This window comes from Ambystoma mexicanum, chromosome 11, assembly GCF_040938575.1.
Source record: "Ambystoma mexicanum isolate Mex_15411 chromosome 11, UKY_AmexF1_1, whole genome shotgun sequence".
Taxonomy (NCBI): Eukaryota; Metazoa; Chordata; class Amphibia; order Caudata; family Ambystomatidae; genus Ambystoma; species Ambystoma mexicanum.
Window position 1 is genome coordinate 778,968,060 of NC_090934.1, and position 15,895 is coordinate 778,983,954.

General features: G+C 45.1%; 1 protein-coding gene across 2 annotated transcripts in view; it reads left to right on the plus strand.

Moving 5' to 3' along the window:
• Window positions 1–15,895, plus strand: part of C11H11orf16 (chromosome 11 C11orf16 homolog) — a 251,596-nt gene that overhangs the window by 180,941 nt on the left and 54,760 nt on the right. For both annotated transcript variants that reach the window (XM_069623695.1, XM_069623696.1), the window contains one exon: window positions 4,892–5,064. In XM_069623695.1, coding sequence (XP_069479796.1) covers window positions 4,892–5,064 — 173 coding nt within the window. The remainder of the gene's footprint in view (window positions 1–4,891; window positions 5,065–15,895) is intronic.

Sequence of the window (15,895 nt, forward strand, 5' to 3'; positions counted from 1 at the left end):
TCCACTTAACTGTAAATGCAGAATTGTGCTGACACCTGCATTTCAAGTAGTGGAACAAAATCTTCAATCACCTAGAATTCAATGGTAGAACTCAACTAAGTGCCGCATCCTGGTCAACTGCACAACCCTTCCAAGTGCTACACTAAGACTATCACAAGAGATCCTCTGGTGCAAAGGCTACATTCTAACAAAATCCTCCTAGAGCAACACCCATATCGCCCTCCTGAATTATTCCAAGTGTAGCACATTGGCCAACCGCACATCTCTTCTAAGTGAAACATGTTGGCTACCCTAATAAATGTTCACAGAGAAAAAACCTTGGCTACATTTACAAATCATCTAAGAGCAGAAGCAATGGCCACCTTTCTAATGATGGGGTCCAACACATTGGCCACCCTCACAAATACTTCCAATGCTGCAATACATTGCCAACCCCTCACAATCCATCCAAGAACAATAAATTGCCTACCCCCGAAATACATCTGATTGCAACACATTGGCTACCCCCAAAATCCCTCCAAGTGCAATACATTGGGCCTCATCACGAGTTGGGTGCTAACTCCAGTGGTATTACCGCCGGGGCTATTAGCCCTACTCCCAAATCCCTGGCGCTATCATTTCTCATTTCCCATTGGGCCCAATGGGGAATGTTCGGTGCTATTATCGCTGGCGGTAATAGCGCCGAAAATCGGCAAAATTGCGGCAGATTTGCCCCTAGCTCAGAGCTGGGGGAAAATCCGCCAAGCCCGTGATTTGGCGGACCCTTAAATGCAGCGGTAATAGCATCACCGCCACATTTAAGGGTTACCGCCAAACTCGTGGTGAGGCCCATTGTCTACCCCCAAATCCATCCAAGTGCAAAACATTGGTTACCTCCCAAATCCATCTAGGTGCAATACATTGTCTACCTCCAAATCCATCCAGTGCAATACATTGCCAACCCCTCACAGTCAATCTAAGAACAATAAATATCCTACCCTCGAAATACTTCTGATTGAAACACATTGGCTACCCCCAAAATCCCTCCAAGTGCAATACATTGGGCCTCATCACGAGTTGGGTGCTAACTCTGGTGGTATTACCGCGGGGCTATTAGCCCTACCGCCAAACCCCTGGCGCTATTAGCACCGGATCACGGGTTTGGCGAAACGGTAAGTCCCCATTGGGCCCATTCGGGAATTTCACATTTCCCATTGGGCCCAATGGGGAATGTTCGGTGCTATTACCGTTGGCGGTAATAGCACCGAAAATCGGCAACATTGCAGCAGATTTGTCCCCAGCTCAGAGCTGGGGGACAATCCGCCAAACCTGTGACTTGGCAGACCCTTAAGTGCGGCCGTAATAGCGTCACCACCACATTTAAGGGTTACCGCCAAACTCGTGATGAGGCCCATTGTCTACCCCCAAATCCATCCAAGTGCAATACATTGCTTACCTCCCAAATCCATCCAAGTGCAATACATTGCCCATCCCCGAATCCAACTAAGTGCAATAAATTGTCTACCCCCCAAATCCATCCAAGTGCAATACATTGCGTACCACCAAATCCATCCAAGTGCAATACATTGCCCATCCCCGAATCCAACTAAGTGCAATACATTGTATACCCCCAAAATCCATCCAAGTGCAGTACATTGCCTACACCGAATAGTCACCTGGGTGTAATACCTTGCTTGCCTGTGCTCAAAGTTTGTGTGAGACATGGACCGACTCCTCCAAGCGCAATACCCTGCTCGCTCTCACAATGGTTCCAAGATTTACGACAATCTAACTTTGCTATACTTCCAAGTGTCATGCTCGGCCTACCCTCTGGATTCTTTAGAGTTCAACAAATGGCTAACAGGTGAGTGTGCAGTGTAGACCAATATCATGCTAGGAGTGAATGGTAGCAGTGTAAATGTGGCAGGTTTTTATTGGAGCACAGTAATGGCTGTGCTCCTCGCCCGTACACCTTACCCGAGTTGTAGCTGCGGGATGTTCTGTCCGGCGTCCATTGGCGAACAGGGGCAAACAGGGAGTAAGAGCTGCTCAAGGGAGCTGCCCTTAGCCGTGGCCCTTTGCAAGCTGCCTGGACAAGGCTGCCCTGGGTGGGCCTCTAAAATGCAGCTGTTCCAGTCACGTGGGGCCTGAGGGGGTCGGGTACGTCCCAATGAGAACTGAATGGGATGACAGGGGGCAGTGGGGAGGGAGGGTCAGGCAGTGGATGAGGTGAATGGGAGAAGCAGAGGGAAGCAGTCAGAGAAGGCCTCCTGGAGAAAAGGAAAGGCGCACCTGACTGCCTTAGCCAATTGCTAAGGGGTTGAGTGGGGAAAGGAACAAGGGCAGAAACAAGCAATGGACTACTACACAAAGACAGGGAACTCTAGCTGCAGTCCAGCTCAAAAAATGTATTGGAAGTCAAAGTAAAAACTCACGCAGATCCCTCCAGAAAGCACTGAACAGGCCAAAAAACATATTGGAAGCACACACAAATCCTCCAAAGGCCACCAATCAGGCCAAAAAACGGATTGGAAATCAAATGTATGATAAGACCTTCCCCAGTGAAAGCTCAAACCCTTGCTGGCAACATGCCTCTCTCTGTATGTTGCGGATGTGGGGGCTGGGTCTGTCTGGACCCATTCCACACCCATACCTGAGTGAACCGGTTCCTGGTCATATATGGTGGTCAGAGGATGCTCAGGATTGGACAGCGCCTGCCAATATGAATGGTGCAGATCCTTAACAATAGTTGTCTGGGGGAACTCCAGCCTGGATCCTGGGTAAAAGGGGGACTCCATCAGCTGTTCAACAGATCATTGTTGGAGCCAACCCCCCTCCCCACTGCAAAGGAGAGAAGCCCACTCAAGAACTGTAAGTCATTGTTGGGAGGTAGCCAGCATCCTGGCAAAGCCCTGTCTCTCTGCTAATCTCCTGGAGACCTTCATCTGTGATTTGACCCCTGAACAACCATTCCCAACATCTGCTACAAGATCAAAATATTGGAGTTGCTCGAGACTATCTTGTGGGCTAGCCAGATGTCTTCCTGGGCTACTTTGCTGCACCATTTGCCATCCTGAGATGAGTCTTGGGACTCTGCAATCCTCAGTTTATGGAACAAGAAGCATTCTGCTGATGTTGCAGCTCTTCATCACAAAGAAGGGCCTTGCAGGACCAGCCTCTTTATTTCTTCCTCAAGGGTCACCTTGTGCCATTTTCTTCAAGTGGCCATCACTGTTCACCAACTGCATCTTGTCCTGGGAGTCCTCTGAGGTTGTTACTTTAGTGGTGGAGTGTGTCCTGGGTGTCCAACTGTCCATTGTCTGAAACCGATCCATCAAAGAACAGAACCGCAATCTAGCCAGATACAAAAACACAATGCCTGAAGTGACCACTGTACCTGAGTTTCTTGGAGGACTTCCTTCAACCAAAGGCACAAATCCAGAAGGCCCAGCGAATTCCGGGGCACATATGATGGTCTGTGATTGAATCGGAGTACAGGGGGTGAGTAAACGTACATGGTTTGCCCCACCCATCTCCACAGAGTTGTTTGGGTGAAAAGTCCTGGCACTACCTCTCCCCTGCCCAACCGTGAGCAGTGGTTATCCGGTCAGGTATCCTCCAATGGGTCTCCCCTAAGGTGATTGGATTGGGAGAGGGTCTGCTAAGAACTTTTCTTCAGTTCTTATTTAATTTTGGGACAATTACAAACTGCGTGTTAGCTCTTGCCAACACTTGCTGAATGTTTCATTCATTCCTAAAGAGACTCCTATTCTCCTGCAAAGACCCACAATGGAACCTATGACTCTAAGGGAACTAGACCCCCTCTTTTCTAGCTAGGGAAGGACTTTTTAAAGGATAGTATCTTCGTTTTCCAAGGTTTTGTATCGTGTCAGCTCTCTTGGCCATTGTTTTCTTACCTGGTTTTAATTTTTTATTCATTTGCTTAGCTACATCTACGGCTTTCTAAACCTGATTCTAACGGTATTCTAAAAGTGAAGTGCTACTGCTCTTAGCCGGGCACACCAAAGTGAATGTGTGTATATATTAGTAGTGAATGATTTAGTGCATTACTTACCTGCAGTTTTTGAGTGCTAAGAATTTGTCTAAAGCCTAAGTAAATAACTGCATTTTTTTACATTTTGCCTAACTTGTATTATTAAGAGTGCCCTGTGTGCACTTAACTGACTGTTTCACCACTTTCATGCCCTCCTAATTCTTTTTTTTTTAACAACACTTTATTAATTTTCACATAAACAACAATAGTAAAAGTAACAATGTTTCACAGTCAGCATAAAGAATGAAATGTACAAAAAGACAAGAGCATCATAAATAATTCATATCAAGCAGAAAACCAACCGTAGTGAAACATAACCAACAAAAGAATCACAACCACAAGAGACAAAAAAAATAATAATAAAGGGACCCCACTCCCTACACCGCAAATACCATAACCGTTAAAACAAGGCCACCTTCCTATCAGCCCTCCTAATTCTAAGCCTTGCTGTTCAGTCACACGACCCAGATAGAGTTTGGCTAGACATTAGTGTCTTTCTCTGTTTTCCAGAACAGGGTGACCTCTCAGAATCTGTCCGACAGGGCTTATTCTAAAATCCATCTTAACACCATCGGAAAGGGGGTCTGTAATGTGAAGGCCACACATGTGCAAATTCCTTGAAAAAAACAATGATGCGCCTACAGTGACGGTCCTCTGACCTAGCTTTTGGGGATGGTCTGCAGATGCCCCCTGGGAGGAATTGCTGTTCTGACAAAATGTTTATTTTTTAAGGTTTTAAAAGTAGTTGTGGTGGATTGTGTAGATCGGTATAAACTTGATCTATACAGTTCAGTGCATGTTAACCTATTTTACAAATATGTAAATGCTCACAACTTTAATCCAAACTCTCTCCTGTAGCCACAGGGACGTCCTCTCGTAGAACAACTGGGAGAAAATCAGATTGAAAAGGAGAAACAAAAACAAGCGTCCATTGAATATCTGCGAAGGAAAAAAATGCATCATCTAGAGTGGGAGTCGAAAAGAGAACAGCAGGCGGAACAGCAATACAATGAGACTCAAGAACACCACAGGTATACCAAGGACATGAAGACACATGGATCCTATTCATTCTTTGCTACCCCAGTACCAGACATGTCCATCGTTACCCATTGACCCTTCTGATGTAGAATTACTTCACAAGGGCACTTTAAGTATCCAGTACCCATACAACTTCTGTTATTCTACATCATAACAACACTTATGGGGTTATACTTGTACCAGTGGAATCTGACATTATACCTTACTTTCACACACTCTTCAGTGAGGGGATCTTTTGTCTTCACAGTTAGTATTACCCGGATATTGTCCCCCATGTACCAGGTCCCTATTTGTGGTTGAAAGATGCATAGTTGGATACATACTGCAGAAAACTACTGTTGATGTATCATATCTTTCAAGCCAAGATTAATATTATATTTTACAGTATGCACTTTATATTGTGCTTATGCCACAGGATGGGTGCTTGCAAGTCTTGAGAATACCAGGGGAGGCACTGGGGTGGCAGTGATGGAAAATGGGAGATGGCACAAGTGTCTAAAGAGTTGTTCAGTGGGCTAAGGCCTGTAGTTAATAGAGTGGAACATGTGGGCTGTCATACACAAATTTGAATCATAGCAGAAGAGGGAGTCCCACACGCTGAGGCGCGCCCCGTCTTACCCTCCGTAATCAGCAGCCCAGGTCATCGGCGAGGGGAGCCTGGAAGCTCTACCCGCGGTGGTTTCGCAGTTCGCCTTTGTGCTCCGGCATTCTTCCCGCTCCATCGAAAGGGCCCTTGCAGCTGGTCATCACTGTCTTTGGGCTAACACACATGCGTTGCAATGCCATGTCTCTGCCTTTGCGCCTCCGCACCAGGAAGCATCATGGCGTTACTTAGCAACCGGCAGGTTGGGCCGCACAGCCCTCTGGGCAATATAACTGCCATTGAGACTGCGCTCCTTGCGTCTCAACTTCCTTGTTGTGCTTCGCTCCTGGTTTCTTCTCCTTGCTGGAGTTCTACTTGGCACATGCCACTTCTGCTCCTCTTTTGCTCTGCTCCACTCTATTATTGTCCTTGTACCACCTTACCCCAACTTCTATTAGCTCTCTACCTCAACCCAGTCTCCAGTTCTTTGTACTGGTATCTATTTGTGGTATTCTCTCTATTTTACCATCAAGTGCCCGGACCCAGTGCTTTGAACTATCATTGCACCACCAGCTTCTCGGGCCTCCCCGGTGCAGGGAGAGTAGCATGGGGACTCTGTGACACCCTGGCACAGCATTCTTCTCATTTGGACCGGATATCTGGTACGAAACGTCATTGTTCTGAAGAGCTTTACAGGGAGTTCCAGATTGAGGGGTGTTGGATACGTTGAAATCTTCCACCAAAAATGTTTATGCTTTGACTCGTGGATGGAGATTCCCCCTCCAGAGCTTTAGGAAGGCAAAAGGTCTTGGTGGGTGCATTGACCTGCAGCAAAGAGAATGGCGGAAAGGACAATGTGAAATAATCATGATATAAAATGTAACACCTCTCATTAAATTGAATCTTTAAAATGAGGTGGTGCTTTGAATTTTGTTGTTTGTGTAATATCAAGGTAATGAAAAAAGTGAATGGATTGCTCTCTGAAACAGCAAGTAAAGCAATGATATCCTAACAGTCTTTATTCATGTGCAAAAGATAAAGGGGGTAATTCATGGATTATTTGCGCCGAAAAAAACAGGATTTGTGTGCCATTCTGCCGGCAAATCCCCATTTGTTGAACAGGGATTTGCGGGCAGAATGGCGCCCAAATCCCGTTTTTTCCAGCACAAATAATCCATGAATTACCCCCTTAATCACAAAAATAATTCTCATAATATGACTCGAACACTCAAGAACACCCAACATTTCCATAAAAAGTGGAGTAGATTGTCAATTAACAGGATCTTAGTTCAAGATGCAAAAAATTTTAAATCTATATTTTAATAAAACTCTGTTGATGGTTAGGTGATAAAAATAAATTGGCAAAACAATTTAGTTTTATTATTATGAGATTGTATTTCGAGCATTAAATCACTCCTTCCTAAGTAATATGAAACATCTTTACAAATCAACAGTAATAAATACTTTAATTAAACTTTATTCGCTGAGAGCAGAGTCCCATTTCCTGTATATGACACGTGGTCATGGGACCTTCGGGGGCCAATGCCCTATCAGAGAAGCTTATTTGAACAGGGCCATGGGAGGGGGCAGCGATAGAAGTGAGCTGTCAGAGCTTCTCATAGTATACAGCTTCTGGGGGTACTTTAGATTCTCTACAGGGCTTTTGACCACTGCTTTATCATATAGAAGATGTGGTCACCATGGTTCCCTCTTGCATCTCCAGCCTTGATACCTGGCTCCCTGCAATCGCCTATACAATATAAAAGACGGTTTACACTACTTCCCCAGTCACATAGTAGTACATATCTGTGGCAGTCCATGTGGATGACATGGCTTTGGCGTTGCCTGCTCTTCCACACTCATGCCACCGCTGCATAGGTGGTGACAGTGTGGCACCATCTTCAACAGCCTCTATCTGCTCCTATATGCCAGTGACTGAGTGGCACCCAGAAAGAAGCAGCAATTCCCCACCCCCCAGTACCACATCTGATAGCAATAGAACACCATGGGTCTAAGAAGTAGGTGGACCATCCATCCCCCCACCTAAGGACCAGGTCTAAAGGGTGTGAACTAGGCAATATTATGTGGCTTTGATGAGCAATATTCTTTGGTGCTGGTGTGTGATAAGCTGAGGAATGGTTGAAAATAGGAATCTGCACTGATGCGCACGGTTCAGTGACACAACTGGAGTAACCCTTTCCCTTTCCATCCATGCTCATTGTGTGAAGGGAGAGATGTATGCAGCACTAAAGAGCAATGGGTACTGCTTAGCCAACGGATTGCCTTTCTTGTTCACCACATCCCCATTAAATCCATGACTGATTTCTATACCAGCATTCACATATTATTTAGTTCTTATATATGGACACCTGCCTTATGGAATCCAGAAAGGTACATAAACAGCCAGTATGGCATTCCTTTAAGGCGTTGCATGTATTATATTTCATTTTCGTGTCATCATGGCTCTCACATTTGCATTTTGAGTCACTGTGTCACACTAAACATTATCCATGCCTCATTTACTGAGCACTAGCGTTCTTTATTTATTTGTTGATTTCTATCATGCATTATTTTAATTTTAGTTGTATTTCATTTAGCCAATATCAATTTAATGTTACTATACACCCGCAACATATCATATGTGCATTCTGTACATGAAACGACAAAGTTGAAAGCTTTCTTGAGGTATAGTTAGACCCTCAGTTAGAAGCAGGCAGTAGTGCAGGCAGCAGTCCAGTACAGGGAAGTATAGACCATACACAACTTCCAGAGCGCTGGCCTGAGACTACTTTAAGGACTCCTGCACTTATTTTGCATAATATCCAGACCCCGGTTTTAGAACGAGGTTAAAAAAGTGACCTTGAGATTTTAGGATCTCCCATTTAAGAGCCCTTTTATATTAGGAGTGAGGCGTCGTCTCATAGACCTTTTGAGCTCTCCTTAAGGAACGCGTTTCCTGAGTTAGTGGGCTCCACCCATCATATCCAGCTGTCTTGAAAACTCTCTAAGTCACAAATCCTTAAGTGGCTTGATCCAGAGTGAAGCCATGTTACACATATTCCAAGACATCACCGTGCAGTTTTCCATAGTGGCATCGCTGTAATGGAATCAAATCCTGGGCCTAGAATCCTTTTGCTCACAGAGTCCTGTCTGTTGTGTCTCTAAGATCAGTCAGAGTTCTTTGAGGACCCAAGGAGCCTGATGTCCTCTAGAGGCTCTGGTATCCATCAGTGACCTTTCAGTCTCCCTCTCAGAAAAGCTTGTACATGGCTCTCAAAAAGTCTGGTCTCTCTAGAATGCATGATTCGGAGGCCCTGACCCTGCCATGATATGATATGATATGATTGGCTATTTATAACACGCTTAATACCCTGAGGTTTCTAAGCGCGGACACGGGGTCGAACCTGTGTTGCTCTGTGTCATCTTGCTTCGAAGGCGAGCATGTTGCCCCTGAGCTATCCACCCGAGACAATCCTGCCATGGTGAGAGGACCCCAATCCCTGACTCTAGTGTAGGAACTCGTGTCTGGGACTTTGTTGTGTGCTGCTCTTATCTGCAGTAAAACAGTTCACTTCAATCTCGGTCTGCTCTCTGGAACTGCACGCCTTCTGTCCCTCTTCTGTCCGTGTCTGTTCTTCATACGGTCCGCTCATCCATCACATCTTCCAGCTTTCAGGAAGAAAATATGCTTGGCTTGTCACCTTCTGCAACCCAGCCCACCGCACACCCTGCCACTGGGTAATGCAGCTGCTCTGTAAATCTCAAGACACCATGAATGAGCACAACAAAAAACACAGGGAGCTCATACAATTCTGCATGTTATGCTCAGGGGAAAACAAGCCTTAGAGTGGTAATCAAGGCAATGGGCATGCTACACATTTTCAATTCACATGGCAGAACCTAACTGACTCAACAAACTACTGTAACATAGGACTTTGATGTGACATGGGAATGCAGAACATTTGGACCTGAGAGGCACTGAAGTGATGGATGCCCTTACAATGCATTGGAGTCTACAGGAGCATGGAGCAATCTTTGTCCTGCACCATTCCATTCTGATTTCGATCTTTGAAGAAGAGGCTTAAGAAAAGTACATGTTTAAATGAAAATGCTTAGAAGATCCTTTAGAGTGCTAACAGGAACTCAGAACTAAATCTCTTTTGATGGGCAGGCCAACCTTTTGTAACTAGATCTGGGGATGGCAAGACACCCTGCTGGAAATTGCAGTCGAGCATTTAGAAATGGTGCTAATGCACTCGGTTTGGGGGAGTTGGACAATATATGTAAAACATAAAAAAACAAGGAGAACTGTACTTATCAATTGCCGTTTGAAACCAAAAGACACCATAACGAACGACACGTAGTTCCAAATGCAACCAGAATCAGCTGGAATTTTCCCCATAGTAGTTCAGTAGTTGTCCAAACCCATACGCCAGCAAGTGAATACAGTAAAAGTAGCACAGCAACAAGAGGGCACGATCATGTCCTCATTTCTTTTATTTAGCACCCACCCACGCACCTGACCTCTTGGGTTGTGTACTGGAGCCTGGCCAGCCCTCTTAAATCCTAATCCGGCAGAATGCACACAGGCATCTTAAAGTCTACTCCTAGAATGTTTTCCCATACCTGGACATCCGTCCCAGAAGGCGTTCCAATCACAAACCGCATTGAAGCCATTCAAATGGGGAAATGGCACTATATAAATGACTATAATACTACACAATTCAGGTGGTGAATCATTTTCTTGAGGTGCAGTGTGTATCCCTTAAAGAGAAGAAAGTATACAAATGTCAAATCACAAGTGTGGATCCTTAGTGGGGGTTTCTTAAGAGTGGGAGACTTGCGCTCCTACAATTGTGGCCGCATAAGAACTTACACAGACATTTTCCCCCATCAAAGCTTTTCTGAATCCTGATTCTTGGGTGTTTCTTCGGATAAATGCAAAATATGAAAATCTCTCGAAGATGGAACAAGACTTGATAAAGCACCTGCTGATGTGAAACTCGTGTCGGCTCATGTAGCTATCTATGTGATGAACAACAAAAGGACACTGTATGATACATAAATGACTAGGCAAGATCTTTAAGCGGCCTCTTTCAGGATCCCTCTTAAGGGTCGACCATTTCTAACAGGCCTATGGTATTTCAACCCAGAAAGTTAGACTATGTGGCCCTCACAAGCAGAAAGGAAATATATCTGTGTGTTCCACATTTACTTTGAGCAACAATGGTTAAAATATGTATTACTAGGTTTCTTGTATAGTACTTTATATGGGTGACATTTTGCGACACACATCCATAATCATACACATACACAGCAACAGGCAAGCATGTTGTTTCTTTGCCTGTGTATAACCTAGGCTGGTTGCCACCCTGGGCGGGGTCATGTTGTGTTTACATACACTAATTGTTATTAGGTAAACACGGAGTGAACAAGTACTAACAAGGATATATAGTTCTGAGTGTGGAATTGACCATTCACAATGTTCTGTTCATGTTTCTTATTCATTGTTCCATGCGAGTCATGAGTATTCTTAGAGTGTTATGATTTGGAGTCTTTTTCTATGAAGTTCTGAAGGTGTTCAGTTGGGTCCTGCCTTCAGAGGTGGTGCCTGCTGTCGCTTGAGCTAAACTTGAATAAACAAGCTCTTAACTGCAAACATTGCCTGGTTCGATCATTTTAACATTGGCGACGAGGATTGTACCAAGGACCCTGACGCCGGATGCAGCTGATCTGTCTCCGTGATTCCGGGCTGCCTACACCGTGTCTTCTCCGCCGCACCCCGCCGTACTAGCGACAGCAGGCGAGGCGGATCGAGGGCGGAGAAGAAAAGAAGAAAAGAAGGAGGAAACTAAGCCTGCTCTTTGGGACCAAAGCCGTCTTCGTTTTGGAGAAGAGAGCCGCGAGGGAGCCGCACACAGCTGACAGAGGGAGGAAACCCATTCAGGCAAGTGTCAGGATCGGGGGGAGAGCCGCGGGGGAGCCGCGAGGGAGCTGCGCGAGGACAGGCAGCAGAGCGGGCTCGCGAGCTGCGATCTAAACGCTTGCAGCTGCTGCGCGATAGCCCCGCCCCCCCCCGCCTGCGTGCCAGCACACGCCGCTCTCAGCTGGTCCTGGCGCGTGCAGACACGCGCTACAATACACGCTGTGGGGGGAGTGTCAACTCGAGCCCCGGTCTCCATTGTGACACTAGTCGCCCAGCAACGAAGGCTCCACATTCAAGAGCCCCGGTCTCCATTGTGACGTCAATCCACCGCCAGCTAATTTCTCAAAGAAAAAAAAAGGGGAAGAACACCACAATGACAATTGTTGTAGAACGCATATGAAAGAAAAAAGGAAGTGTTCATATAGTGAACAAAGGAGCCTGTACATCAAAGGAAAAGTTCATGCAGTGAACAAATTTATCTATTGGGTTAATTGCGTCAATTAATCAAAGACTTACTGCTTCACAGCCCCTACATCACCATGGCAGCATCAATTCCTCCACCTATTTCGTTTCTCAATGAACCTGGCCGCCCACTTCTCAGGTGGGACAAGTGGAAGGACACATTTGAGAACTATTTAGTGGCAATGGGCGGTGACAGATTTTCTTCAGCTCGCAAAAGGGCTCTGTTGGTTCACAATTTGGGCACAGAAGGACGCAGGATCTTTGATGGGCTGACGGGAGACCATATGCCAGAGGCGGGTGATGCCGATGAATATGCATTAGCTCTCAAAAAACTACAGGACCATTTTGAGCCCAGAAAGAATGTCAGTTTTGAAAGACATAAATTCTTCCAGCGAGTACAGGAACAGTCAGAGTCGGTGGAATCATATGTAGCCTGTTTAAGGTCATTAAGCTACTCATGTGAATTTGAGAATCTGACTGATTCCCTAATCAGGGATCAGTTACTCAGGTGTACTAATAACGCAAGAATCCAAGAGAAGTTACTGGCCAAGGACATGAAACTCGATGAGGCGCTTGAATTAGCCAGGAGCATTGAACAGACATCATTATATGTTAAGGAACTAAAGAGTGACAAACAAAATACGACCACCATGTCAGTCTGTGCAATAGACCAGAAGAAAAGATCAAACATCCCCAGCGGAAAGAAAGGAAATTGGACCGCGAGAAATGCATGTACCAGATGTGGCAACCCCAGACATGGTGCAAACTTTCCGTCGTGCCCTGCCAAATTTGCCGAATGCTTTAAGTGCAGGAATAGAGGACACTTTGCAAATGTATGCAAAGCTACATCCATAAATTTCATCGAGCCCAGAGTAGAGAACAGAGCCAGCATTGAGGAGTCAGTCAGGAGAGATTACAACATTCAAGAAGTGTCAGCCAACCAGGAACCAAGTGGCAAGTTTGTTTTTGAAATTTCAGCTATATCAGGCGAGGCGAAAGGACCGGCAGACACTTTTCTGATTGATGGGCGCAGTTTAGTCATGAAAGTGGACACTTGTTCTCCTTGGACCATAGTATCAAGGGACACTTTAGTAAAAATATTGAAGAAGGGCGAAGGGGCAATTAAACCCACAGATGTTAGAGCCTGTGGATATGGAGAATCTACAATAGAAATCTTGGGGGAATTTGCTGCATCTGTCAGTTACAAAGGAAAAGAATGCCAGGCCAACATTCTGGTAGCAAACCAGGGAGCCCCTTTATTAGGATGGGAAGAACAAAAGAACTTGGGGGTAAGAATACAGGCGAATGCTCCTCAGCCTATATCCATTGCTGAAGTGGAGGATGACATCTGGACTAAAGAGTTCCCGGAAGTGTTTTACGAGAAATTAGGGAAACTTAGAAGTTTTGAACACCACATCAAATTAAAGAATAATGTGCAACCGGTGATACACAAGGTTAGACAAGTGCCATTGAAGATGAGAAGTAAGCTTCGTGTCGAATTGAATGACTTGGTGGACAAAGGAGTAATTGAGCCTATAACAGCAACAGAATGGTTATCGCCGGTTGTACTAGTAGCCAAGGCAAATGGAAATCTGAGACTATGTGTGGATTTACGCAGCCTAAATCGGAACATAGTTGTAGAGAGACATCCGCTTCCTAACATATCGGAGACTCTTTCCACCCTGGGGGAACCGAAAGTATTTTCCATCATTGACTTGTCAGCGGCATATCATCAGGTTCCGTTGTCCAAAGATTGCCGGCATCTCACAGCGTTCATCACTCCCGAGGGAGTGTTCAAATACAATCGCATGCCTTTCGGTTTAGCTTCTGCTGCCTCTGTCTTTCAAAGCGTAATGGAGGAGGTGCTTAGAGGGCTAAGAAAAGTAACAGTGTTTCAAGATGACATACTAGTGTTTGCTGAAAATGAAGAGGAACATAATGAGGTTTTGAGGGCTGTCTTAGTGAGACTTAAAGAATCTGGTTTAACTGTGCAAAGGAAAAAATGCAAGATTGCTGTTAGAGAAGTAGATTATTTAGGTCATAGAATTTCTGGCGATGGTATTGCTCCAAAAAAGTCTCTCATTGATAGCATCAGCAGTGCTCCCCAGCCACGTGATAAAGATCAGTTACGTTCATTCTTGGGGCTGGCGGAGTACTATCACAAATTTGTAAATGGTTTTGCCACCATATCCACTCCGTTAGGAGAGTTGTTGAGAAAGAATGTTAAGTTTGAGTGGTCGGGTGAATGCCAGGAAGCCTTCAGGAAAATAAAAGAGTGCATAGTTCAAGCACCCTCCTTGGGAGGTTTTGTGTCGGGAAGGAAAACTGTTATCGGTTGATGCAAGCAATATGGGGCTAGGCGCAGCGTTGTCTCAAGTGGACTCTGGTAAGACTGAACATATAATTGCGTTTGCCTCAAGGCCGTTGAAGGGAGCGGAAGGAAACTACTCTGTGACTGAGAGGGAGGCATTGGCGGTCTCGTGGGCTGTAGCACATTTCAAATATTATTTATGGGGTCAGACTTTCACGATAAAAACTGATCACAAACCTTTAGTCCAACTTCTAGGCAGTGTGGAGTGGGCAAAAGGATCACCCAGAATTTCTAGATGGATGATTGAACTCCTAGCCTATGACTTCAAGATGGTGTATATAGCTGGTAGAGACAATGTAGTAGCAGACTGTTTGTCTAGGTTACCGGTGGAGGGAAAGGATTCAGAGGAAGCGATGTTAGAGCAGGGTGTGAGTATTGCTGAGGTTGAATACAATGCCATAAGCAAAGATGAGTGGGAGATTGCGGATAGTGAGGATTCCATATTGAATCAAGTCAAGGGGTGGACCAGGGCAGGGTGGCCCCACAAAAACGAGCTAGAAAAAAAATGTGAATGTTTCTATTGCATAAAAGATGAGCTTAATTTATCGGAAGATGGCATAAAGCTCAGGAAGGGTACCAAAGTTATTCCACCTAGCAATGTCAGACCCAAGCTAGTGAGTATAGCTCACCAAGGTCATTTAGGGATGGGAGGAACCAAAAGATATATCAGAGAATTTTATTGGTGGCCGGCAATTGACAGTGGAATAGAGAAGTGTGTGAAAAACTGCAGAGAGTGTGAGAGGAGTGATAACAGTAAGGTGGTGAGGGAAGCACCCATTAGACCCGTTAGTGTTCCGGGTGAACCCTGGAAAAAGGTGGCTGTGGACCTGATGGGTCCAATACAGAATTTAGGAGAGAACCTCAAATATTTGATTGTGTTAGTAGACTATCACTCAAAGTGGATAGAGTGGAAGGCAATTGGTGAGGCAACCACGGCCCAAATGATATCATTTTTTGAAGAAACATTTTACAGGGAAGGCTTTCCCACGGAATTAATTTCAGATAATGGCGTCCAATTTTGTTCTGACAAAATGGTGGAATTTTTCAAAAAGTTTGGCATAAGGCATTACAGAACTGCACTCTATCAACCCAGGGCTAATGGGCTGGTAGAGAGGGCTAACAGATTTGTAAAGGGAGGATTGCAGTTGGCCATGGCGGCAGGTCTGGAATGGCAGAAAGTGTTGAGGGAAATGGTTTGGAATTACTGCACGACGCCCCACATTGTTACTAAGGTCTCACCATTTATATCTCTCAAGGGAAGGCAGCCGGCTACAAAACTCTGTCCAGGGTGGCTTGACTTGGCCAAGAGTGTAAATATTGATAGAAATAAAATTGTTACACTTATCAAAGAAGCCCAAAATGCATACAAAGAAAGATTTGACACAGAAAAGAAATCCAAGAGTTTGGTATGGAGAGAAGGTGAAATGGTGTATGTAAAAAATCCCAGGGTGTCCCCTAAATGTAGTGAGAGCAAATTGATTG